The 27712-nt window shown below is 44.3% G+C and overlaps 1 protein-coding gene across 1 annotated transcript in view; it reads left to right on the top strand.

Annotated features, from left to right (window-relative positions):
• Nucleotides 1-27367, top strand: part of LOC311104800 (platelet-derived growth factor receptor beta-like) — a 34825-nt gene extending 7458 nt beyond the window's left edge. The window contains exons 2-23 of the mRNA XM_084146723.1: nucleotides 9582-9657; nucleotides 10016-10297; nucleotides 10537-10794; nucleotides 11803-11933; nucleotides 13439-13604; nucleotides 14648-14828; nucleotides 15257-15372; nucleotides 15651-15774; nucleotides 16063-16271; nucleotides 16570-16664; nucleotides 16796-16928; nucleotides 20017-20121; nucleotides 20275-20385; nucleotides 20638-20797; nucleotides 22616-22782; nucleotides 23268-23386; nucleotides 23576-23698; nucleotides 23952-24063; nucleotides 24582-24681; nucleotides 24803-24908; nucleotides 25082-25365; nucleotides 25743-27367. Of these exons, the coding sequence (XP_084002849.1) occupies nucleotides 9609-9657; nucleotides 10016-10297; nucleotides 10537-10794; nucleotides 11803-11933; nucleotides 13439-13604; nucleotides 14648-14828; nucleotides 15257-15372; nucleotides 15651-15774; nucleotides 16063-16271; nucleotides 16570-16664; nucleotides 16796-16928; nucleotides 20017-20121; nucleotides 20275-20385; nucleotides 20638-20797; nucleotides 22616-22782; nucleotides 23268-23386; nucleotides 23576-23698; nucleotides 23952-24063; nucleotides 24582-24681; nucleotides 24803-24908; nucleotides 25082-25365; nucleotides 25743-25896 (3285 nt within the window). The 5' untranslated portion in view covers nucleotides 9582-9608 and the 3' untranslated portion in view covers nucleotides 25897-27367. The remainder of the gene's footprint in view (nucleotides 1-9581; nucleotides 9658-10015; nucleotides 10298-10536; nucleotides 10795-11802; nucleotides 11934-13438; nucleotides 13605-14647; nucleotides 14829-15256; nucleotides 15373-15650; nucleotides 15775-16062; nucleotides 16272-16569; nucleotides 16665-16795; nucleotides 16929-20016; nucleotides 20122-20274; nucleotides 20386-20637; nucleotides 20798-22615; nucleotides 22783-23267; nucleotides 23387-23575; nucleotides 23699-23951; nucleotides 24064-24581; nucleotides 24682-24802; nucleotides 24909-25081; nucleotides 25366-25742) is intronic.
• The last annotated feature ends 345 nt before the right edge of the window (nucleotides 27368-27712 follow it).

The following is a 27712-nucleotide window of genomic DNA, read 5'->3' as shown; positions in this document are numbered from 1 at the left end:
TCCTCTCCTCTCCTCTCCTCTCCTCTCCTCTCCTCTCCTCTCCTCTCCTCTCCTCTACCCTCCTCTCCTTCTTGGCAGCATTTACAGCTTCATTTATATAGGAGCTAGCCTGAACCCACAGCTTCCCAAGCAACAAGTCTGACACACCTCTGTTGCGGTAGGGCCCTTCAGTTCAGACACCAGATATGTTTACCCATGATAATCTAACAACAATCAAATCAATAAAATGTTATTTATAAAACCCTTTTTACATCAGCAGATGTCACAAAGTGCTATACAGAAACCCAGCCTAAAACCCCAAACAGCAAGCAATGCAGATGTAGAAGCACGGTGGATAGGAAAAACTCCCTAGAAGGCAGAAACCTTGGAAGAAACCTAGAGAGGAACCAGGCTCTGAGGGGTGGCCAGTCCCCTTCTGGCTGTGCCGGGTGGAGATTATAACAGTACATAACAGATTTTTCTCCAAGAAGTTCAAATGTTCATAGATGACCAGCAGGGTCAAATAATAATCACAGTGGTTGTAGAGGTTGCAACAGGTCAGTACATCAGGAGTAAATGTCACTTGGCTTTTCATAGCCGGGGATTTAGAGGTTGAAATAGCAGGTGCGGTAGAGAGAGAGAGTTGAAAACAGCAGGTCTGGGACAAGGTAGCACGTCCGGTGAACAGGTCAGGGTTCCATAGCCGCAGGCAGAAAAGTGGAAACTGGAGTAGCAGCATGACCAGGTGGACTGGGGACAGCAAGGAGTCATCAGGCCAGGTAGTCCTGAGGCATGGTCCTAGGGCTCAGGTCCTCCGGGATGGGAGGGAGAGAGAGAGAGAATTAGAGGGAGCATACTTACATTCACACAGGACACCGGATAAGACAGGAGAATAACACTAGATATAACAGACTGACCCTAGCCCCCCAGCACATAGACTATTGCAGCATAGATACTGGAGGCTGAGACAGGGGGGTGGTTGGGAGACACTGTGGTGCATTTTGAGAAGGGGAAACAATAGAGCAAGGGACTTGCTCTAATGTCTCATTCAATTTGCATCTTGGACTTGTTGTGATTTAGGGTGAACAGCTGGAGTGGTGCATGAATCAACATCCCCGGCGTACACTACCACACTACCATGAAGGTCCAGACCTCTTGGCAGAAAGCTGTAGTACATGTACTCTACAAACAGGAAAGTTAACATTTACATTTACATTTACGTCATTTAGCAGACGCTCTTATCCAGAGCGACTTACATTATCATTATTTTTTTCATACCCCCTGTGGGAATCGAACCCACAACCCTGGCGTTGCAAACGCCATGCTCTATCAACTGAGCCGGCCATTCCCTCCCCTACCCTGGACGACGCTGGGCCAATTGCGCGCCGCCCCATGGGTCTCCCGGTCACGGCCGGCTACGACAGAGCCTGGTTAACAGTTAGTCTATAGAAGATGGTCTGTGTGACCCTTGCTGAAGGGTCAGTAGTATAATTGCAGGAAAGCTAAGATCCATTAGGCTTGTAGAGCTAAGTTAACCAGGTGTTGTTGGTTCTATAAACACAAGTTACAGTTCATTTGCCAAAGACAATGTGACACAGTGTCAGACAAGTTTCAGTAGTGGGAAAAATGTCTGGTATTTCCGCAATGGTGAAGTCTTTCTGATTTAGTCTGTGTTGTCTGGCACTTCTGAAGCTGTTCTTACAGCCATGATCAAACCAAAGTGCAAACCTAATAATAAATGTGTCACTTGTAGAAATAGGTCAATTCAAGAATGTTAAACAACTGTCATGTAGATGTATCTGCAATAGAATACATCTGTGTTCCAGTGACATATCGTTTACACACTACAGTTATGGATGGAAAAGGGTCGTAGGCCAGAAGTGTTACTTATATCCCATTTTTTACATTACATTTTAGTCATTTAGCAGACGCTCTTATCCAGAGCGACTTACAGTTAGTGAATACATATTTTTTTATACTGGCCCCCCATGGGAATCGAACCCACAACCCTGGCGTTGCAAACGCCATGCTCTATCAACTGAGCTACATCCCTGCCGGCCATTCCCTCCCCTACCCTGGGCCAATTGTGCGCCGCCCATGAGTCTCCCGGTCGCGGCCGGCTGCGACAGAGCCTGGATTTGAACCAGGATCTCTAGTGGCACAGTTAGCACTGAGATGCAGTGCCTTAGACCACTGCGCCACTCAGGAGTATCCCCTCTCACAGATGACAGGGTGGTTATGGTACAGGTGTCATATGTTAATTTGACTAGTTTCTCACAGCAGGAAAACAATCCTGCATCAACAGGAAATGTGAATTATTATGTGGATTATAATAAACTGATATTTTTGAAGGGGTTGATCAATTTTTCGTCAGGGCAAATCAAGTCTGACATTTTTAAGTGGAAATTAAAAAACTTTAGGATACTTTTTTAACCTTGAATATACTACAAGTTTGGATTTCCTGCTGCACAGGGAAATGATCTGTGAGAACAGTGAGGTACTGTACTGTGTAGACCACGTACCCAGTGCCACAGTAGATGAAATATACTGCCCTGTACAGTATGTACAGCATGCTGAAGATACTATATATCTGGACTGAAATCTCACACTAAAATCTCCCTAAACTTTGGGTGTGGGTTTGGTCATGTCTTAGTTTTACTGTCTCTCTTTACCCACTGGGCAAAAACTGGTTGAATCAACGTGGTTTCCATGTCATTTAACAACAAAAAGTTAACGTGATGACATTGAATCAACGTGGAAAACTGAATGGATTTGCAAAAAGTCATCAACGTAAGGGAATGGACTCTTTTTTTCACCCAACTTTTAACCTAAATCCAATGACATGAAGGATTTCACGTTGAATTCACGTTAGTTGACAACTCAACCAAATGTAAATCCAAACTAGACATTGAAATGACATCTGTGCCAAGTGGGTAAGTCAAAGAGGATAAGACTGAGGTTGAGGCAGCGTTAGGAGAGAGAGGGGGGCTGGAAGCAGTGCATTGTGGTTCGGCTGCTCGGAGACCAGGAGTCTTGTCTCAGGGGGATTGAGTTCCTCTGTGAGGAACAATAAAAAAGAGGTTTATTTTAACAAGGACACTCTGGATCGTTTTTTTCCCACAGACCATGCCAAGGGCCTGCTTTAGGGTCAATGTCAGAGACTGACTCTGTTATCACAAGAGGGCTCCAGAAGAGCAGGGGGATGACAATGATGTGTACACGTATGCTACTATATTAGTTCTGTGATTTGGAAGTTGTCCACTCCATGTACTGTATAGTTTGTGCTGTTAGTCATACTGTTGACCACTACACTTGTTATATCACAGCACAGTTCTGTAATGGAAAAAGGTGATCACAAAGTTTGAGAGGTTTGTTTTGTTCATGTCCTGTACACGTGTTGAGTATAGACAGTAAGCTTTGTGTCTGTTCTCTGTTCTGTACTGCTCTCCTGTCTTTGTTGTGGTGTTGTGTCATAAACTGTGTTCGGCCTGTCAGCGTGTCACTTCTCTGTTTAGTTTGTAACGTCTGAGATTGTGTTCTATCCGTTGTTGTGGTATCTCTTGTTTTTCTGTTCCACAATGTGTTTGATCTTAATAATATTCTGTCCCTTGTGTTGTCCTGTGTAGAGTTGTCATGTTGGTCTGTGTTCATTTGTCTGTTTGAACCGGTGTTATCCTTTGTGTTGTGCTTCTCTCTGTCTCTAGTTTTCTTGTGCTGTTTTCAGTCTCTGGCCTGTGCTGTGTTCAGTCTCTGGCCTGTGCTGTGTTCTGTCTCTGGCCTGTGATGTGTTCAGTCTCTGGCCTGTGATGTGTTCAGTCTCTGGCCTGTGCTGTGTTCAGTCTCTGGCCTGTGTTCAGTCTCTGGCCTGTGCTGTGTTCAGTCACTGGCCTGTGCTGTGTTCAGTCTCTGGCATGTGCTGTGTTCAGTCTCTGGCCTGTGTTCAGTCTCTGGCCTGTGCTGTGTTCAGTCACTGGCCTGTGCTGTGTTCAGTCACTGGCCTGTGCTGTGTTCAGTCTCTGGCCATTAGCTGTGTTCAGTCTCTGGCCTGTGCTGTGTTCAGTTACTGGCCTGTGCTGTGTTCAGCCTCTGGCCTGTGTTGTGTTCAGTCACTGGCCTGTGCTGTGTTTAGTCTCTGGCCTGTCATGTGTTCAGGATCTGGCCTGTGCTGTGTTCAGTCTCTGGCCTGTGCTGTGTTCAGTCTCTGGCCTGTGCTGTGTTCAGTCTCTGGCCTGTGCTGTGTTCAGTCTCTGGCCTGTGTTCAGTCTCTGGCCTGTGCTGTGTTCAGTCACTGGCCTGTGCTGTGTTCAGTCTCTGGCATGTGCTGTGTTCAGTCTCTGGCCTGTGTTCAGTCTCTGGCCTGTGCTGTGTTCAGTCACTGGCCTGTGCTGTGTTCAGTCACTGGCCTGTGCTGTGTTCAGTCTCTGGCCATTAGCTGTGTTCAGTCTCTGGCCTGTGCTGTGTTCAGTCACTGGCCTGTGCTGTGTTCAGCCTCTGGCCTGTGTTATGTTCAGTCACTGGCCTGTGCTGTGTTTAGTCTCTGGCCTGTCATGTGTTCAGGATCTGGCCTGTGCTGTGTTCAGCCTCTGGCCTGTGCTGTGTTCAGTCTCTGGCCTGTGCTGTGTTCAGTCTCTGGCCTGTCATGTGTTCAGGATCTGGCCTGTGCTGTGTTCAGTCTCTGGCCTGTGCTGTGTTCAGTCTCTGGCCTGTGCTGTGTTCATTCACTGGCCAGTGCTGTGTTCAGTCTCTGGCCTGTGCTGTGTTCAGTCTCTGGCCTGTGATGTGTTCAGTCTCTGGCCTGTGATGTGTTCAGTCTCTGGCCTGTGCTGTGTTCAGTCACTGGCCAGTGCTGTGTTCAGTCTCTGGCCTGTGCTGTGTTCAGTCACTGGCCTGTGCTGTATTCAGTCTCTGGCCTTTGCTATGTAATAATAATAATATGCCATTTAGCAGACGCTTTTATCCAAAGCGACTTACAGTCATGCGTACATACAATTTTTTTTGGTGTATGGGTGGTCCCAGGGATCGAACCCACTACCTTGGCGTTACAAGCACCGTGCTCTACCAGCTGAGCTACAGAGGACCATTGGTCTTGTTGATCTGCAGCATCACTGATCATTCACCATCTCACGCCCACACAGGGCCAAATGTTTCCCCATACAGGAAGTCAAGGCCTTCCAGATGTGCTCAGAGAAGCTTTTTGGAAACATGTCTGTCTTTTTATTTATTTTTTACACTGCCTCCCCACTTCCCCTCAGGACACACTCACTCAGTAAGGAAAACGCTTGGTTGCAAATGTGATTGGGAAAGTGGTTCCCACCTCATCATGTACTGACTGCAACATCATTGCCAGATGTCTAATTCAAACACAGCCCAGTATATAGATAATCCCCAGAGATCCAGAAAGCTTAAAGGCTGCTGAGGGAAGTCAGTTTACACACTAGCTGTATCCTGCGCCTGTGCGTGGCCTGGCCGCCTGCATGCTCCCTGGTGGGGTTGGGTCGAACCATCCTCCATATCGGGTGGGAAGGGTCAATCAGCCATGGGATTCCCAGCAACCCTGGGGAAACTCACGCTCTGGGAACACAGTTTAATCTGCATGGTGATTACTATGATATCTCTAATGCAAACACTTATCTTTGCCCATGGCCAATGGGGGGACGGGACATCACGTACTAGATCACTGTATCTGACCACTCAAGCCTGATAACACCCTTCAATTGTAGCGTCACAATGAGAAAAGAACATTGATTGTGACATCACAAACATACTCCATACCTCCCTAATGGCAACGAGATTGTACGATTCCGATTGTGGTTAGTGTGGTGATTGTGACATCACTTTGCTGCCCATTGTCCAAATGTTACTCAACAGTGTTGCTTCACGTGCATCATGTCACTATGGTCCAAGTCAATGTATTTTTATCCATCTCCTTTGGGATGAACTGGTTCAACAGCAGCTAGTATTATCTGGTCTGTTCAGGGTTACTGAAACACAGCTAGGCCCTCTTGGCAGATCCTCCCATGGTTCATTGTCAGAGAGCATTCTGCCAATCCTCTGACCCTCTCTTCACGCTTCATAATGCTTCATAACGCTCCATTCCTCACTCAGAGGCCTGACCTAGACATAGATCTACTCTGCACATTTGTATCTTCTTACACAGTCCCACAGCCTCACTCTATAAAACCACAGAGTCCCTGATGCAGTCTGTCTTTCCCAGAAGCATGTTAATGCCCTAAGCATAAGCAGTGAGAGTTTTTATCTATCCTAAGGGTCACCGCTGATGTCCACTCTACAGACCTCTCCACTGGGATGTTTTGGCCTTCTGATCTCAGATAGTTTGTCCCTGTCAGCTCCGTAGGGTTTACTGGTCAGTTTCTTCCTCAAAGGCCCTCATTCAAACCAACGTCCCCACTGGACCACCAGGGAACACACCACCCTTCTCATGTCCACTATGTAAACATTATTCTACCCCCCTCTCCTCTACCTCTGAAGTCCTTTTAACACCTAAAATAAGATCAAAACTGGCAGAGATTACAATTTCACATATAATGCTTAGGTTACATGTGGTTTGAAGTAAGATGCAAGGAATGTCATGCAATTTATTTGCAGTAAAAAAATCATTTGTTTTCTAGTTTCCCACAGCAGTTTTGCCTTACGAGCTCAATTACATTATTAATCACTGTCATAATAGCTATAATCAGAGTTGACTCCGTGAACCAAGTGACACGTGCACCGCTGTCACCAGATTCGACACTCATCATCGTACAGTCTTCATCCGTGACACTGAGGTGACTTGTGCTCATAAATATTGATGTGTGGTTTCCCGGGTAGCCAGTCACTCTCTGAGTGTTGTGACGCATGGCCTTGTGGGATGGCGTGACCTCTAGGCTCTGGCGCTCCCGCCACCGTCCCCAGTGGATCAGCGGGCCTGGGAAGGTTTCACATTAACACTGTGGGAACTTGAACTGTACTGTACACCAGTGACACAGAGGGGGTGAAGTGTGTGTGCACATGTGTGCGTGCGTGCGTGGAGTGAGTGTGTGCGTGGGGGTGTGTGCATGTGTGCTTGTGAGTATCTTTGTGAATGTGTGTGTGCATGCTTGCCAGTAAGTGTGCCTGCATGTGTGTGTGTGTGTGTGTGTGTCTGCATCCCCATGAGCCTGAGAGTGTGAGATAACAAAAAAAATACTGAAACGGGAATCAATCAAAACATTTATTTTTTTTACCTTTATTTAACCAGGAAAGCCAGTTGAGAACAAGTTCTCATTTACAACTGCGACCTGGCCAAGATAAAGCAAAGCAGTGCGATAAAAACAACAACACAGAGTTACATATGGGGTAAACAAAACATAAAGTCAAAAATACAAACAAAAATACAAACATGACACAGGGCCCTAGCTAGCCTAGAACCAGGAGGATGGAGACTGGGGAGGAAATGTACGAGTCATGTTGTTGGAATGGTTTAAGGGTTTCAGTTTTTGGAATGGAAGTGGTTTCAAGGCTTCAAGCTCTAAAGATACACTGTATCTATGTTTGAGTAACTGTTAGCTGGGTAGTCAAGGGATTTAACATTATGACAAATTCATCTTATTTATATAGAACCTTTCATAGGCTACAATACCCAAAGTGCTTTACAGTAAGCTTTACAGTAAGCTTTACAGTAAGCTTTACAGTAAGCAAACTAACACTAATACTTTTTTCAGCATGTTTTATTATTCTGTTGTTTACTTCTAACAGAACAATTCATCCATTTACAGTATTTCAACCTGAATATAATGTATGGGACAATGAATGAAAGTTTGCCTTGTGCCACAGTTGTATCATGATTAGATTAGAAGTTGGAGAAGTTTACTACACATGCTTTTAATAGTACACTTTCAGTCATCCAGTTCAAAATAGAAATAAACACAATTTAGTGCCCCAAATAATTGTAAAGGTCTTTTTTTTTTTATCCACTGACTCCTTCAAAGGATTCCTCATCCTTCTCCTCCCTCTATTCCCAAGGCTCCTTTCTTCCGCCCTCTCTCCGTTTCCCACCCTCGTCCTGCGTACAGGCCTGTGATCTATCTTGAACTGTTTCCAGACGCCTGCTTCTGCTCCCCTTAACCCCCCCCACTTCTACCACAACAACAACCACTCCTCCTTTTCTCCTCCCCTCCTCCCCTGCATCCCTCCTTCCGTCACATTCTCTATGTTCTAGATCTCTCCCTCTGTCTTCCAAGATTATGATACAGTGTTTACTCAGGAATACTTTCCTGCTCTCTTATTGGCTGTACGTGGTCAGTGAGAGATGAGCCATGCCACCTTTGACCCATATTGACCTCTGACATAATGTTGAAGCTCAAGTGATGACACTGCCTTTAAAGTAACAAAATCTGTCTGCGTCTCGAATGTCACCAAAGGGGTCTGGTAGTGAACTATACGGGGGAATGTCACCAAAGGGGTCTGGTAGTGAACTATACAGGGGAAGATTTTGCCACAGCGTTGAGTTTTAAAACACGAAGCTACACATTGTATCACCATAGCACCCCATCAGTATATAAACAAAACCCCAAATAGGGTTTGTTGTTGCTGTTTTGTGGCCGCCTCTATTGCCTAATTACATTTGTTTACTTGGAATCCCATTAGTGGTTCGACATGACAGTTGAATAGTTTTAGACCCAGCAGCATTGTTGCTGACTGAGTGTTGAGGAGCTGCACACACTGACCTGTTTGTTAGTTGGACAGAACACTGTCAAAAACAAGAACAAAAACTCTCCGACATTGTTCTGTCCGTGTTCAGCGAGCCATCACATACCTCTTCTGTGAACTCATTCAGAACATAGAACCAGGAATGTTGTGTACAGAACTCACATCTCTTTATTGAGAGGGGAGTGACCTTCCATTGTATTCTAAGAGCCACATCTATTCTGTTTATTCTATCTCTATGATTAGACCTGTGCTCTTTCTGTGGCAAACAGTATTTTTGGATAAGGAACAGATTGTGTAGTCATGACATGTGATTTATATTGTAAGCTCCCCTCTTGGTTAGCCCTAACCCTGTTGGTCTTCCAGGGGTAAAAGACATCCTTCATGATATGAGCGTATCAGTTGTATATGTGAGGAGATATTATTGAGATGTTATGAGTTCAGAATGTTCAGACCAACTGTGAGTCCTGCTCTCCCCATGTCCAGAGCTCTGAGCTGTCATCATGACTGAGCTCACTGGTTAACCAGCGTAGGAGGGAACAACACCCGAACACTAGCCTTGGAGTCGTCTATATCTCTCTCTCAATCAGCTTGTTTGTCAAATCAGCCTTTGACTGTAAATCAGCCTTTGACTATGAATCAGCCTTTGACTGTGAATCAGCCTTTGCCTGTAAATTAGCCTTTGACTATAAATCAGCCTTTGACTGTGAATCAGCCTTTGATTGTGAATCAGCCTTTGATTGTGAATCAGCCTTGGACTGTAAATCAGCCTTTGATTGGGTGGGGAGTGTGTGTGTAGTTTTGTCTTTAACGCATGGGTAAATCTCAATATACTGGAAGGAATGTAGTGAAGAAAAACAAGGGCTATCATGTAGACTACAATATTCACAGTGTTTTTGTTTTGAATCTGTTTGCAGAATACATCTCTCCTGTAGCCTGTCACCATGAGGACTGTCAGAGTGTCCACTCTCCATCTGACAGCCCTACTAACAGGTGAGAGGAACAAGCTAATGAAATATCATAAAAAATATACTGTATAACATAATTAGGGCCTGGGTCTTTCCTGGTCAGGTTACGTGGTAGGGGAAAAACGCCTGGCCCTAGTATCCAGCTAACTTGCCATTGAGATTGTTGGCATTGTTCTTTAATATGGAAGGCAAAGAGCGTCTACCAGCTTAAAAAGATCATTATTGTCCGTCCTCCCTTCACCTCCAGACTCTTCACATCCCTCATCACTTTGTAATTGGATGGATTTCTGAGTTGTTATTGCTATCTTAACCTTTGACCCTTGACCTGGAGATCTAGCTGTTCGACCCCAAACCTGACCTTTCCTTGTTTGTGTTGACTGCAGCTCTTCTGCACCTATGCCCTGAGTACCGTTGCGTGGAGATCTCCCCTAGCAACAGCGAGGTCATCATGACACCGGGCGACTCCATGATCTTCACCTGTTCCAGCTGGGGGACGGTCGGATGGAGGTTCAAGCGGGATGAAGACATTCCCTATTTTGGAGTGGAGAACCAAAACACAACCAGTGTTCTCATTCTGGACAACGTGACGTGGAGACACACAGGAGTGTACGTCTGTGCCGAGGCTTGGACTGACGAGGCTAGAGAGGTGGCTGTCTTTGTGCAGGGTGAGAATAACTTTACACTCTGTCACAGCTAATAACCTACACAGTTAGGTTAGCTTAGTCAAATGTTTTGTTCATAATTCCCAGGCAAATATTATATCTTGTAACAGCGATCTCAGCTCTTAGGCCTTAAAAACTTGGTTCAATCATGATATGAAGTAAATCTTATTTTCTCTCTCATGGTGTGAAATGATTCCTCTTATCCCTCCAGCTAAGTGTTCCTCTCCCTCTCCTCCACACAGACCCTGATGTGTGGTTCATTGAGAGCTCCCACGGCATGGTGACCAAGACCAGCGAGGAGGGGACCATCCCCTGTGTGGTCACCAATCCCAGAATCAACGTCACCCTCTACGAGAGGGACAGTGACATTCACCTGAAGGGGGTCTACATCCCCAGTGAGGGCTACAAGGCAGCCCTGGAGGACAGGACCTATGTGTGTCGTGGGGAGCTGAACGGGGAGGAGAAAGAGTCCCAGGCCTTCTACGTCTTCAGTATTGTTGGTGGGTACCTGGAAGGGGCATGGGGTTGGAGATGGGGCTGGTATAGAGAAGAACACTATTGTCTGCTCAAACCTATAGCTTGTAATTACATGCTCTGTACTGTATGGCATTGTTGATGTGCATGTCTGGATTTAACAAAGTATTGCAGTATTGCACAAGGGTATTAATCTATTGGTGTCACTTAAAAGGCTATCAAGCTGTTGTATCTCAGTTTCAAAAATAACAATGAACTCTCCCTCCCCTTCCTCTCTGCCTACCTCCCTCCCCTTCCTCTCTGCCTCCCCTTCCTCTCTGCCTCCCTCCCTCCCTCCCCTCCCTCCCCTTCCTCTCTGCCTCCCTCCCTCCCCTCCCGCCCCTTCCTCTCTGCCTCCCTCCCTCCCCTTCCTCTCTGCCTCCCTCCATCCCTCCCTCCCCTTCCTCTCTGCCTCCCTCCCCTTCCTCTCTGCCTCCCTCCCTCCCCTTCCTCTCTGCCTCCCTCCCTCCCTCCCCTTCCTCTCTGCCTCCCTCCATCCCTCCCCTTCCTCTCTGCCTCCCTCCATCCCTCCCCTTCCTCTCTGCCTCCCTCCTTCCCCTTTCTCTCTGCCTCCCTCCCTCCCCTTCCTCTCTGCCTCCCTCCCTTTCTCTATGCCTCTCTGCCTCTCTGCCTCCCTCCCCTTCCTCTCTGCCTCCCTCCCCTTCCTCTATGCCTCTCTGCCTCCCTCCCTCCCTCCCCTTCCTCTCTGCCTCCCTCCCTCCCTCCCCTTCCTCTCTGCCTCCCTCCCCTTCCTCTCTGCCTCCCTCCCTCCCCTCCCTCCCCTTCCTCTCTGCCTCCCTCCCTCCCTCCCCTTCCTCTCTGCCTCCCTCCCTCCCTCCCCTTCCTCTCTGCCTCCCTCCCTCCCTCCCCTTCCTCTATGCCTCCCTCCCTCCCCTTCCTCTCTGCCTCCCTCCCTCCCCTTCCTCTCTCCCTCCCTCCCTCCCTTCCTCTCTCTTCTCCTTTCTCCCTCTCTCTCCACACACTTCCCGAATTAGTCCCGGAGACAATCGACGCCTACGTCAATGCGTCTAAGACGGTGCTGAAGCAGGGCGAGCCTCTGACAGTGAACTGCACGGTGCACGGAGTGGAGCTGGTCTTCTTCTCCTGGGACTACCCCAACAGAGACGTGAGTGGGAGAGAAGAGAGAAGAAGAGAACATGGCCTTTTGTTTGACTTTCCCTTCACTCGTCCCGGGGAGGCGTAGACTAAATTACATCAAGATGTCTGTTCAGCCACACCTAGATGTGTTAAATCCCCATTGAATCTCACTCACAACAGACGCATGGTTTTCATATCATTATTGATAATACAGTACATTTATGGTGGTGAAAGTGTTTTAAGTTTGAATGCACAGACACTGACATAATACTTATACAAGTGTATAAAATCAACACTTCCTGTTAAACTTGTAGAATCTTATATTACTTAAATAGGAATAACCGCAAGAAGATCTTTTGAGTTGAAAAAAAGAATCCCTTTATAATAAAGCATTGCATGCATCTATAAACTCATTTGCGTAATGGGATACAGTTGAGCAGAGGCGTTTTTAGAATTTCCACATATGGGGAAACGTTTTTAGCAGGGTAAAAAAAAAAAGGTTATATAAACGCATTTCATGCAATTCTACAACATTTATGATAGAAGACATTAGTATAATATTTTTAAATACCACAAATGACCGCAATGAGTGTCTACTCTGACAGTGACGAACTGAGGGCAATAAAAACGACCTGGTCTTGAATGCAAACAGGCCGATGAAGAGACACAGATTGTAAGTATTATTAGGAATATATATATATTATAGGCTTCAGTAGGCTACTAAATAAACGTTCCAGTGGCACTGGCTAACCCAGTGTTGACGATGAAGCCTAGCTTACTCACTACTGCTGTTCGCTCAGAATCGCTCAAAAGTTGTTGAGATAAAAATGGTTAGCAGACAGATTAGTCTTCTCTTTTCAGCAGTAGGCATATGCTTTCCAAACTGTCAATTTTTCTCGCAATTGTATTTTGAAATTTGCGAAAGGGAAACTGACACCTGCAACCAACCATAGAAATATTGTACATAGATGGCAGTTCCCATTCAAGTCAGGCCTGGCGGCCATTGCAGCGTACCCATGTGTTTAAAGGAAAACTCCACCCAAAAACTATATTTTGGTATTTGTTTCATTAGACCATTGTTGATATAGTCCCAAAATGTTTTGCATGTCAGCAATCACATTTTCAAGATATATAACTTTCAAAATACTGAAATACAGCCGGTATGATGCATTTTGCCGGCTGTATTTCAGTATTTTGAAAGTTATATATCTTGAAAATGTGATTGCTGACATGCAAAACATTTTGGGACTACCAAAATATCGTTTTTGTGTGGAATTTTCCTTTAACAGGCAAATTGCCAGGGTTAGAGGTTCCAAAACCCTTCTATAGATGATATGTCTATTGCCACAATGGAACAAAGTTGCTATTTTCTAATGTAATTTGGGGAAATGTATTTCAATTTATCAGGGGGTGCTGCAGCACCTCTAGCAACCGTACTTCCCACGGCTATGATTACTTAGTTGGTACTTCAATAGCCTTCTCACAGACCTAAACATTTACTGATGCATCCCTTTACTCTCCTGTGTTTGCCAGGTGGACTCCATTGAGCCGTTGACCGACGTCCTGTCGTCCCAGAGCATGCGCTCCTGCCTCATCTTCTCTAAGGCGACGCTGGCCAACGCAGGGCAGTACGTGTGTCACGTTCACGAGGGTGTCCAGGACCAGAGTGCCACCGCCAACGTCAACATCACTATCCTCGGTGAGAAGGAGACAGGGAGAGACTCTCTCAAAACAAACTATGACTGGATTGCTTATTATTATGGGTCTTTTTTAGACTGAAAGAGCACCATTCATAACATGAACCCCCATGCACTAGGTGAGAGAGAATTCTGTTCAAATAAACCACATTTGATTTATTTTCCTTTTTCATGTAGCTTGCTATTGTCACTGAGAAAACAAGCATATGTGTTTTGTGTGAGACCACCATCAATTAAAATCAAATTATATAGAATTATTATTTTTGATAACATTAATGGACAAAATTCTCCAATCTGAGGGTTTGTATAGAATCGGAAACAGCAGTGCAAACTGGAAATGTATTTTATCTGTGTTTTTAACTTCTGAAGTTACTTCAAATAATTAAAAGTCATTCAATTTAATTGCAGCTAACAAGCTGCAAATTGGAAGTCAACAGAATGTTTTTTGAAGGGTAAACCCAACATTTCTCTCTTTCACCTTCTCCGTCTTTGAGGATTGGATGTAGCCTAAGCTACAGTCGTGCCTCTGTGAATGCTTAGCCTAAGCCCACTGAGGTGTGTTATATTTAGGCCACAGTAACCAAGCATGTATAAACTGCCTTATTCAGAGCCAGGGTATGCTTGCTGTGATTCTGTCTCTCTCCAGGGCTCTGGACCAATGCTCTGGACAGCCCTTTGGAAATGACAGATCCTCATTCCAACCAGTTCAATAGAGCACATAATAACCACCTCATTGTATACAGTACAGTACACTGTAACTAATCAGCAATAAACTGAAAACAGTGCATTTAATACAAGGTACTTTTGATATCATGGTATATAGGTTATCTCATACTGTGCACCAGAATATAGGAGCACTGGGTATAGAATTATGGATCACGATGTAAAGGCTTAATGATTTCTTCCCTTGCCTGGGTGCCAGTCTTTCTGTTTGATCCTATTAGTCTATTTCTTCCCTCCTGCAGGCCACATGTTCTTTCAGGATGTAAACAGAGGTGCTCTACTTATTATGTGGTCACTAATGACAACCTTTCTCCTCCGTCAGAGCGAGGCTTTGTGGAGCTGAGGTCTGTCCAGGAGCGTAACGTCTCAGCACAGCTGCACCAGAACGTAGAGCTGAGGGTGGAGATAGAGGCCTACCCCGCTCCACATGTCCGCTGGACCAAAGACAACGCCACCGTCAACGGAGACAACACTGTCATCACCAGGCAGGAGCACGAGACCAGGTCAGACCACCTGGACGACGATCAATTCTAACCAATTTGGAGATTGAATTTATCAATAAGTTGGTCTATTTGTCGTTGCATGAAATCAAAACAACAGATCAACAGGATTTACAATCACACTTGCATGGTATGCAATGCATCACGTTAGCCACTCATTGGGGAATTTACCCTCTCAGAGATGGTGTTAGCCTGTCTCTGGTTCCTGCTGGGTGTTAAATGATGTAGTCTTGCTGTCTGAGAGGATTGGGTTACCTGCTGCTCTTATCTGGTGTTGACTGATAGGGACTGGATGTCTCAGAAGGTCTTAGGGTCTTACAGATGTTGATGGATTGTTTAAGATGATTTAGTCCTGCTAAAATATGGTTTATCCAGGATGTGATTTCATGACGTTTCTAACGGTGTGGTTCTCCTTTACTCTTCTAACTCAGGTACGTCAGCATGTTGACCTTGGTGAGGATCAGGACGGAACAGAAGGGACTTTACACTGTTCTTGTCGCCAACGGAGACGACACCAAGGAAGTGACATTTGATCTGGAGGTCAAAGGTGAGTCGCCTTCACAGCAATATAAACCATTGGGGTGTATCTCATTAGTCTTATGTGACTCCTCCTTTTCGTCATCAGCACTGATTTGAAAGAACTACATCCACCATGGTCCATTGCTTTCACCCTCCCTACGCTTTGAGATCAGTGCAAATTAAGGAGAGGTGATGAGGATAAAAAGTCAATTTAGACTTAAGACTATGGAGAGGCAACCGTGGCTCAACATTTACCTATACTTATCATCTAGAGTAGTTCCTAACCCTGTATCCCTCTCTGTGTAGTCCCCCCTCAGATCACAGACCTGTCGGACCACCACCTCCCAGGGAAGAGGCATGCAGTGACCTGTGTGGCCGAGGGGGTCCCCTCCCCCTCCATCCAGTGGTTCAGCTGTGACAGCATGCTCAAGTGAGTATCATCATCCTCATCATCATCATCACAGTGTCTGGGACTCTGTCACACTGTGAACACTAGAGGGCACACTTTGCTGACACTAGTTTTTGCTGTTTGTGTTTTAGTAATTGCAGTTTAAACTGATGTCAGGCCAACTATGGGTTATTAGACTGCTTCTATACCCGAGTCTGCTCTGAGTGCATTAGCTGGCAGCATTTACCTCTGACACACCTGAGTAGAGGTAGCAGTAGTAGTACACCTGTACTACTGGACTATTGATTATCGTTGTAACATCTCTCCTAGGTGCAGTAACCGGAGCACAGTGTGGCAGCCCCTGGTGTCAGACCCTGAGACCCTGAGTGTCCAGACCAACATCAGTTTCAATGAGAGCCGTAAGGTGGGCCAGGTCCGCAGCCAGGTCACCTTCCACAAGACCCAGCAGGTGACCATCCGCTGCGAGGCCAGCAACGAGGGAGGAGTCCGCAGGAGGGACATCAAACTGGTGTCCAGCAGTACGTATCTCAAATATAAGACACAATATTGATGTTATTATATGAATACATTATTTTATATATGGGGTTCTATGTATTTACATACACATACTGTATTCAAGGAAGGATCAAGTAGGCAACTCAAGTCCTGAATAGTTGCAGGGTATGCAGCCTCTTGGTTCCAGTCCAGTACTAACAAATCTGATAATTAATAGTTTATGTTCTAGGTGAATGTTATACTAGGAATAAATGTTCTTTGTAGACTTCTGTCTGTCTATAATGTAATAGTTGGATGTTAATATTCCGTGTTGTGTTCCAGCTCTGTTCTCCCAGGTGGCAGTGTTGGCTGCGGTTCTACCCCTGGTGGGCATCCTCATCATCTCCATCATCATCCTCATCGCTGTGTGGAGGAAGGTGAGACTACACAGAGAAGACACAGTGAACAATGTTAAAACAACTATGCACAATGCAGTACTGCTACTAACTCACTCATGGTATCTCAATGTCCCTGAGTGATTGGGTAACTCTATTCTGTGTTGCCTCAGAAGCCTCGCTATGAGATCAGGTGGAAGGTGATAGAGTCGGTGAGTTTGGACGGCCATGAGTACATCTACGTCGACCCCATCCACCTGCCCTACGACCTGGCCTGGGAGATGGCCCGAGACAGCCTGGTGCTGGGTAAGGACCAGGAACCACCGGAGAAGGGGGTACCAATGTACAATATACACTGCAGTGGCGGTCGGTGCCGTTTAAGTTTTTTTTTGAGTATGGCCTTATTTCTATTACAGCATATTGGATGACTGTCATTCATATTCCATTCACCCAGCTCAATGTAACATCGATAGGTTTAGGCTACTACATGATACTCAAATGTTCCATATACCCATCATGAGGTTGCTACAACCTAGCCTAAGAATGATAGTTTACAACATAGTTGCACAGGTCGAGAGAAATTTGAATAATCAAGGTGACAGACATTGACACATTCAATACCGCCTTGCACACTCTTGCCTGCATCTAGCTAATCTGGGGTGTAATCATTAGTCCAGCAGTTGCAAACAAGAGTTTCTGTTGGAAAAATTCAGGTATGTTTATCCCCGTTTCATTCCGTTTGCTTCCGTTTAAGAAACATTTTCAACAGAATCTGCGGAATGAATACCCCCCTGATCATACGCAAACACAGTTCACTTTCATAGCAGCCACATACAAACAGCATGATTCATTTGGACATTGTATAATTATTTCTCGCATCTAAGCACTCAACTCCTCTCACCATTTCCCTTAGCTTGTGGACTTCAGTGCACAACACATCAGCTGTCTGTGACAAGGCGAAAAAACCTTTCCAAGCAAACCTTCATATCATAACCGCTAACTGCTAAACACAGCCTACATCGTTGTCACCATATTAACGTCATAGTCAACATACACAATATATACAAAAGTATGTGGACACCCCTTCAAATTAGTGGATTAAGCTATTTCAGCCACACCCATTGCTGACAGGTGTATAAATTCGAGCACCCAGCCATGCAATCTCCATAGACAAACACTGGCAGTAGAATGGCCTTACTGAAGAGCTCAGTGACTTTCAACGTGGCACCGTCATAGGATGCCACCTTTCCAACAAGTCAGTTCATCAAATTTCTGCCTTGCTAGAGCTGCCCCGGTCAACTGTAAGTGCTGTTATTGTGAAGTGGAAACATCTAGGAGCAACAACGGCTCAGCAGCGAAGTGGTAGGCCACACAAGCTCACAGAACCGGACCGCCGAGTTCTGAAGCGTGTAGCGCGGAAAAATCGTCTGCCCTCGGTTGCATCACTCTCTACCGAGTTCCAAACTGCCTCTGGAAGCAACGTCAGCACAATAATTGTGCGTCGGGAGCTTCATGAAATAGGTTTCCATGGCCAAGCAGCCGCACACAAGCCTAAGTTCACCATGCGCAATGCCAAGGGTTGGCTGGAGTGGTGTAAAGCTCGCTGCCATTGGACTCTGGAGCAGTGGAAATGTGTTGTCTAGAGTGATGAATCACCCTTCACCATCTGTCAGTCCAACGGACGAATCTGGGTTTGGCGGATGCCAGGAGAACACTACCTGCCCCAATGCATAGGGCCAACTGTAAAGTTTGGTGGAGGAGGAATAATGGTCTGGGGCTGTTTTTCATGGTTCGGGCTAAGCCCCTTAGTTCTAGTGAAGGGAAATCTTAATGCTATAGCATACAATGACATTCTAGACAATTCTGTGCTTCCAACTTTGTGGCAACAGTTTGGGGAAGGCCCTTTCCTGTTTCAGCATGACAATGCCCCCGTGGACAAGGCGAGGTACATACAGAAATGGTTTGTCGAGATCGGTGTGGAAGAACTTGACTGGCCTGCACAGAGCCCTGACCTCAATCCCATCGAACACCTTTGGGATGAATTGGAACGCCGACTGCGAGCCAGGCCTAATCGCCCAACATCAATGGTCGACCTCACTAATGCTCTTGTGGCTGAACGGAAGCAGGTCCCTGCAGCAATGTTCCAACATCTAGTGGAAAGCCTTCCCAAAAGAGTGGAGGCTGTTATAGTAGCAAAGGCAGGACCAACTCCATATTAATGCCCATGATTTAGGAATGAGATGTTCGAAGAGTAGGTGTCCACATACTTCTGGCCATGTAGTGAAAAAAAAAAAATTTGTGTACCTACTAGAACTAACGTGTTAGTAAACCCGCTACAATCATGCAGTTCAAAAAATCTAATCAAAATCTAATCAAATCAAATGTTATTTGTCACATACGCCAAATATAACAGGTGTAGACCTTACAGTGAAATGCTTACTTACAAGCCCTTAACCAACAATGCAGTTTTAAGAAAATAGAGTTAAGAAAATATTTACTAAATAAACTAAAGTAAAAAGAAAAAAAAAGGAACACAATAAAATCACAATAATGTGACTATATACAGGGATACCGGTACCGAGTCAATGTTCGGGGGTACAGGTTAGCCAAGGTAATTTGTACATGTAGGTAGAGGTAGGTAGGGTTGAGGTAATTTGTACATGTGAAAGTGAAAGTGAAAAAAATACAACTAAATCTCTCTCTCTCTTTCTCTTGCTTCTCCTTCATTTTTAAATAAATACATTTGTTCAAAACTGTTCAACTATTGTCTTTCTCTCTCTTTGAGTCAACTACTCATCACATTTTATGCGCTGCATTGCTAGCTAGCTGTAGCTTATGCTTTCAGTGTTATATTCATTCTCTGATCCTTTGATTGGGTGGATAACATATCAGTTGATGCTGCAAGAGCACGGATAGGTTGGAGGACGTCTTCCGGATGTTGTCATAGTTACTATGTAAGTCTATGGAAGGGGGTGAGAATTATGAGCCTCCTAGGTTTTGTATTACAGTCAATGTACTCAGAGGAAGATGGAAACTAGCTGTCCTCCTGCTAAACAATGGTTCTACCCTACAGAGTGCTGTTAAGGCTACTGTAGACCTTAATTGCAAAACAGTGTGTTTTAATAAATTGTTTGGTGACGTGAATATACTGTATTTCATATAGTTTTATCTAAACAGGATAACTTTTTTTTAAATACTACATTTTTATTTTTATGAAATTCACTGAGGAGGATGGTCCTCCCCTTCCTCCTCTGAGAAGCCTCAACTGATACACAGGATGTCTATGCGGATACCCCCAATATTTATTTGATAGTGTATTTAATAGGGACAATACAAGTTAAAACATTGACATATTGACTGTTCTGATTTGGGCAATGCTTGTGTTGTGTTCCAGGTCGTACTCTTGGGTCCGGGGCGTTCGGCAGGGTGGTCGAGGCGACCGCCTACGGTCTCGGTCATTCCCAGTCCAGCACAAAAGTGGCAGTGAAAATGCTCAAATGTAAGCGATAACAATTATCTTCAGATGCAGCTTTAAACAAGTATGTTTCTGCTTTAGCCAACTTGTTGTTGGTTTGTTTGGTTAGACAACAATCCAGTTTCAGTCTTGTTTCATGTTCTCTGACCTTTGTGTCCTCTGACCTCTGACCACCAGCCACGGCCAGGAGGAGTGAGACCCAGGCTCTGATGTCAGAGCTGAAGATCATGAGCCACCTGGGGCCTCACCTCAACATCGTCAACCTGCTGGGAGCCTGCACCAAACAGGGTGAGCTCCGCCCCCATCACCACAGCAACAATCGCAACCTAAAGTCATTAGCCTCTGAAATCCCATACCTAGGGCAACAGCATGTATACTGGAGCATTGTTAATGTGGGAGGCAACCCATCTGCCTAAGGAGACTATAACGTCATAGCTACTAACTTTAATTTTGATTAAGCACATAATTGCATGTGTAACACACAAATTATTCCCTGGTGAAGATAAATAATTGTCATTTTTTGTGACTTCCACATCTCAGGCCCTCTCTACCTGGTGACGGAGTACTGTCGCTATGGAGACCTGGTGGACTACTTACACAGGAACAAGCACACGTTCCTGCAGTACTACGCTGAAAAGAACCAGGAGGACTCTGGTTGCAGAGTCTCTGGAGGGAGCACCCCTCTCAGTCAGAGGAAAGGGTGAGAGCTACCTCCTCATGCGGTTCAGGTCTTTGTTTGGAAGATAAAGTAGAGGTTATATTGGCCAGGGGTGGATCAAGTATAACCACATATGAATGGGAGAAAAAAAATACATTCACTGTCAATTACAAAAATGAGCCATACATACATTGAATATATATACAGTGGGGAGAACAAGTATTTGATACACTGCCGATTTTGCAGGTTTTCCTACTTACAAAGCATGTAGAGGTCTGTAATTGTTATCATAGGTACACTTCAACTGTGAGAGACGGATTCTAAAACAAAAATCCAGAAAATCACATTGTATGATTTTTAAGTAATTAATTTGCATTTTATTGCATGACAAAAGTATTTGATACATCAGAAAAGCAGAACTTAATATTTGGTACAGAAACCATTGTTTGCAATTACAGAGATCATACGTTTCCTGTAGGTCTTGACCAGGTTTGCACACACTGCAGCAGGGATTTTGGCCCACTCCTCCATACAGACCTTCTCCAGATCCTTCAAGTTTCGGGGCTGTCGCTGGGCAATACAGACTTTCAGCTCCCTCCAAAGATTTTCTATTGGGTTCAGGTCTGGAGACTGGCTAGGCCAACCAGGACCTTGAGATGCTTCTTACGGAGCCACTCCTTAGTTGCCCTGGCTGTGTGTTTCGGGTCATTGTCATGCTGGAAGACCCAGCCACGACCCATCTTCAATGCTCTTACTGAGGGAAGGAGGTTGTTAGCCAAGCTCTCGCGATACATGGCCCCATCCATCTTCCCCTCAATACGGTGCAGTCGTCCTGTCCCCTTTGCAGAAAAGCATCCCCAAAGAATGATGTTTCCACCTCCATGCTTCACGGTTGGGATGGTGTTCTTGGGGTTGTACTCATCCTTCTTCTTCCTCCAAACACGGCGAGTGGAGTTTAGACCAAAAAGCTATATTTTTGTCTCATCAGACCACATGACCTTCTCCCATTCCTCCTCTGGATCATCCAGATGGTCATTGGCAAACTTCAGAGGGGCCTGGACATGCGCTGGCTTGAGCAGGGGGACCTTGCGTGCGCTGCAGGATTTTAATCCATGATGGCGTAGTGTGTTACTAAAGGTTTTCTTTGAGAATGTGGTCCCAGCTCTCTTCAGGTCATTGACCAGGTCCTGCCGTGTAGTTCTGGGCTGATCCCTCACCTTCCTCATGATCATTGATGCCCCACGAGGTGAGATCTTGCATGGAGCCCCAGACCGAGGGTGATTGACCGTCATCTTGAACTTCTTCCATTTTCTAATAATTGCGCCAATAGTTGTTGCCTTCTCACCAAGCTGCTTGCCTATTGTCCTGTAGCCCATCCCAGCATTGTGCAGGTCTACAATGTTATCCCTGATGTCCTGACACAGCTCTCTGATCTTGGCCATTGTGGAGAGGTTGGAGTCTGTTTGATTGAGTGTGTGGACAGGTGTCTTTTATACAGGTAACGAGTTCAAACAGGTGCAGTTAATACAGGTAATGAGTGGAGAACAGGAGGGCTTCTTAAAGAAAAACTAACAGGTCTGTGAGAGCCGGAATTCTTACTGGTTGGTAGGTGATCAAATACTTATGTCATGCAATAAAATGCAAATTAATTACTTAAAAATCATACAATGTGATTTTCTGGATTTTTGTTTTAGATTCCGTCTCTCACAGTTGAAGTGTACCTATGATAAAAATTACAGACCTCTACATGCTTTGTAAGTAGGAAAACCTGCAAAATCGGCAGTGTATCAAATACTTGTTCTCCCCACTGTATATATTTTATTTTTTCATTATCCTAATGTGTCCCAAATATCTTGGCAGCTACGTGTTATTTGGCAGTGAGTTTGACGGTGGCTACATGGACATGAGTAAGGACGAGCCCACGGTGTACGTCCCCATGCAGGAGCTGAAAGACACAATCAAATACACTGACATCCAGCCTTCTCCCTACGAGTCTCCCTACCATAACCACCTTTACCAGGAACAAGGTCCAAGAAATACATGCTAATAACAAAGCCAAAGCGTACTGTATACTTTGTATAATGTAGGTCTATTGAATGGGAGCCTGGTATAGGAGGACTGTCTCATTGTAATGGCTGGAATGGAATATCAAGCACATCAAACATATGGAAACCACATGTTTGACTCCATTCCATTAAATCCATTTCACCCATTACAATGAGCCCGTCCTCCTATAGCTCCTCCCACCAGCCTCCACTTGTCTATTGCATGCCAGACATATGGGAAGCACATGTGAAAGGATGGGCGGCTGACGGGCAAACAGGAAAGAACAGTGTTATTGTTTATTTGACCTCCAGAAGCCTCTCTGTGTATTTTAGCATGTAGACGTCACTATTCACATACTGTATATACTGTCCATGTGTAGCACCTGAACACCTATTCACCTTTACATTGTCTCCTTCCTCTTTTTGACCTCTGAACCCTTCCATACATGTTTCTGCCCTCCCTCCAGACCAGACCACAGTGGACAGTGCCCTGTTCATCAGTGACTCCCCCACCCTCAGCTATTCTGACCTCATCGGCTTCAGCTACCAGGTGGCCAAGGGTATGGAGTTCCTCGCCTCCAAGAACGTATGTTATGTTATGTTGTATTATTTTAGTTGAATCAAAACTTTATTGCTCTATATTTATGCATTATTCTTTCTGTGCCAGGTAATTAAAGTACAGAGCAGCATATAGAATATACTTCATTATCTGTACTAAATGTCCCAGCTGACCATGTCTCCCTGTAACCCTGTTGTTGAATCCTGTCCTCCCCAGTGTGTCCATCGTGACCTGGCTGCCAGGAATGTGTTGATCTGTGAGGGGAAACTGGTGAAGATCTGTGACTTTGGCCTGGCCAGAGACATCATGCACGACTCCAACTACGTCTCCAAAGGCAGCGTGAGTGCCAGGCTCACTCAGGGTCACTCAGGGTCACTCAGGCTCACTCAGGGTCACTCAGGGTCACTCATACACATGAAACATTACATTACCATTATGGTAACCACTACGTAAAGTTTGAAAGATAACAGCAAGATAACACCATAGATTACAACCTTCAACCTACTTCAATTGTAATTAGCCATAACTGCTGCTGTTACTTCTCAGTACCTGGCTGATGTTAATCTTACCTCTGACCTCTTCCCCCTCTCAGACGTTCCTTCCTCTGAAGTGGATGGCCCCAGAGAGTATTTTCCATAACCTGTACACCACCCTGAGTGATGTGTGGTCCTATGGCATCCTGCTCTGGGAGATTTTCACCCTGGGTACGAGGACATACATGAAACAGAAACCATTAATTATTAATAGATAGATCGAAGACAAGAGATTACTGTTTGATTAAACTGAAACAACCCATTAACTGGAGTTCATTCACATTCAGAAATATTAGTAGTAGTATGAGTGCAGCTTTAGATTACATGACCTTGTTTATTTAAAATGTATATATAAAGGTTTCACTGTGTCTAAACAGACAGGCAATAAAGTTGTCTATCAGATGATCTAATCCTGAGTCTGTCTTCAGGGTCAGATGAGCTCTTGTTGTTATCTACAGTCAGGGTTTATAATGAATTAATTTGGGGATATTAAAAACGTTTTTGGAACTGCCGTGACAACAAGAGCACCTATTGAGAAGTTGTTCATTTAGGGTGAAGCCGCGTGATTCGCAAACAACGTTTTTCTTTGGAAATAAAACTTTGGGAAACTCCTGATTCAGCATGACTTCAAGATTTAAAAAGTACATTCAAACAGATCAGCCTTTAAATATTATTTTATGTTCTGACAGGAGGAGCCCCCTACCCTGATCTGCCCATGAATGAGCTGTTCTACAGTGCCTTAAAGAGAGGCTATCGAATGGCCAAACCTGACCACGCCACCAATGAAGTGTAAGTCTCTAGAATGGCACCAAGAAGACCATCCCTCCCAAAGAGTCATCAGGATTCTAGTCTTGTGTGTCAGAGAGAATTTAAGAAATTAAATTGATATTTTCTGTACCTTGTCCTCCAGTTATGAAGTCATGCAGAAGTGCTGGGATGAGAAGTACGAGAGAAGGCCAGAGTTCTCGTTTCTGGTGCACACAATGGGGAACATGCTCACAGACAGCTATAAAAAGGTACCCTATTCATATACAGGGTTCTTCCCCTTTATATAAGGCATCTGAGGACCAAGGTATTTCCACGTTGACATATATGAAATATGTGTGCATCGATTATGTATGTATGATTCATGTATCAGTTGGGTGTTTATTGATCGTTGACATATGTTATTGATTGTTTATTGGTGTAGAGATACTGCCAGGTCAACGATGAGTTCTTCAAGCGCGACCACCCAGCCGTGGTCCACACCAAACCCAGGCTCTCCTCTCCCTTCCCCACCCCTGCCTTAACCCCCTCCACCGCCCCTGCCACCCCCCAGGACCCCAACCCCTACCCCCTCACTGGGGACTTCAGACCGGAGGCAGATGGTGAGGAAGCTTCCTACAACGACTACATCATCCCCATCCCGGACCCCAAGCCTGAGGTGGAAGGCTGCTCTGAGGCCGACGACATGCCAAAGAAAAAACTTGCGAGGTATAGCCATCTGACATACGGCTATATGACTGACTGACTGCAGGTGTGTGCCAAGTGCTTGGCATGCAGGAAAGATGAGGCAGATTTACTCTAGAGGACCTTGTATCGTTACAACACCAACCCACACAGCCAGATGTGGGATTGAGACAAAAGCTGTCTTATGTTACCATGTATACATTGTGAGCTATAAGGATTGTGCATACAGTACACAGGATATTTAAACAGAAATCTAAGACGAGCCAAGATGGATTAAAAGTGATAGTTTACATGGAATTTATAGGTGCCATACTGTGCTTAATGCCTAGTTTTCACCTGAAATAAGCCATAAAATCCCAGGTTGGTTTGTGAAAGAACACGTGTGTTGTTATTCCCTGTAGTTCTCGGGCTCTGGAGGAAGAGGAGGCTGATTCCATCTCCCAGGAGACAGTGGAGGCAGACACCATTCCAGAGGAGGAGAATCTCCATGCCAACCAGGCCCTGATTCCACTGGAGTCCTCTGGAACACCTGAAGCGGAAGACAGCTTCATGTAGGCCTTTCAGGGAACTTGGTGAAAGTATAACAACATTCCAGAACAGCTTTAGTGGATTAAGAGAAAATGTAGAAAATTAGAAGGCGACCCTAACAACACAAACAACTCCCACTGCTTTAGCAAATATTTCACAATTGGTTCTTTCAAAAGAATGATATGCTGAAAATCTATTCAAAATCAATATTTACTATGAGAGAGTGACACATATTTAATCATTGATGATTGTTGATTGATGATGCAAAATGCTCCATCTTGAAGAGAGGGAATGACCAGTATCACATAATAATTTACTTTTAAGTTAGGGATTCATGATTTGTAAAATACTGAAGCTTTGTGGTCACTATTGCAGTGTTTCTATGGTGATTTGTCTTCTAATGTGTTGTATTTTTATGTTATGAAGATAAAAACATTAGGCCTCCAAAACCCTTTCAGTTTTGAAAATCACTAGAAGTGGAGCATGTACTGTTACATTTTGCTTGTGCGAAAAAGTTCAAATTTTCAGACAGGTACTTTAGTTAGTAAAAAAACATTAACACATAATCTTATGACGTCTATACTTCTCATCATCAATTGGATTTGACATTCTAGTTGCACTGAGGATATTTTTTGTGTTTTTTAGTTACAAATGCGTACTTTATACTTTCTACTCCAAGTTATTTTGCGAGAATGTAATTCATTTTGAGAAGAGTTAAACATACAGCCTTAATTGAGCAGAACATTGTACACTCAGTAAATGGTATGTCTCAAAATATCATTTTATGTTGTCTTTAGTTTTATATAGATTGATTTTTACATTTTATATAGCATTTGTTTTAAACAATTCTGTATAAATGTTGCACTTTACAATGTTTAGGAAAACATTTCCAAGAAAAGGATTTAAGGTACAGTCAATAAGAGATTGAATGATGTATGAGAGATATTAAATAATTGTATGTTTTTACACGGAGGTACTGACTGAATGAGAAATAATCTGAGCATATCACTGCCTTAGCACACCTGGTACAAGATTAGTACGTTGTTGTGTACTGTGACGATGACTGACATCTTTGAAGTGTTTTGTATTGTATAAAGTTCTATGAAAGAGACAAATAGTAGGCCTATAGTATCCTTACAAAAGGATATAAAATAAGCATTTCTATGCAAGGAGATCTTCTACAGAAATGTGGCTATAGAGATTTGAATCTATATTATTGAAGTAATTATATGATACCTGAGATAATTTGTCACTTGCTTAGAGTCCACTCACAGAGGTTCTCCTGTCGTTACATACACTCCCAGTGAAATATAGATGATATGCTTCCTTGTACATATTTGTCACATGGTATAGGAACACAGAATGCAGAACACACACCCTACATAATGTAGAATATTCACCACACACACGCTATGGTACCAAAGCTTCTCTGTATGTTTACAAATGTATTTTTATATGTAGTTTATAAGTGTTTATGTGAAAATAAAAGTTTATAATGAAAATATGATAGATCATTTTATTGTGTCTTTACTGTCTTCTTTAAAATTAGCTAATGAGGGAAAGTTCCTGTTGTCTATTTTTTATTAGTTCAATGACTTGCAGTGTTCTGCTATTTAACAGAAAATATGAATTGCATTGTTCAGCTGTCATAATTTCAACAACATGTGTTTGCTACACAGACTTGTTTTAAATGCTTTGGCTTTATTCAATCAATGTAGAAGAGATAAAACATCCCCACATTAATTGAGCATAACTCAGAGAGCTAGCTGATGAGAATCAGCAAATCCAAATGAACTTCCCCAAGCCCGGCTAGACTTAAATCATCCCTTCTATAAACCAGTCC

The sequence above is a fragment of the Coregonus lavaretus genome (genome assembly GCF_964263955.1).
Source record: "Coregonus lavaretus genome assembly, chromosome: 29".
NCBI classification, from domain to species: domain Eukaryota; kingdom Metazoa; phylum Chordata; class Actinopteri; order Salmoniformes; family Salmonidae; genus Coregonus; species Coregonus lavaretus.
Note: the sequence above shows the minus strand (reverse complement) of the source record. Positions and strands in the feature narration are given on the sequence as shown.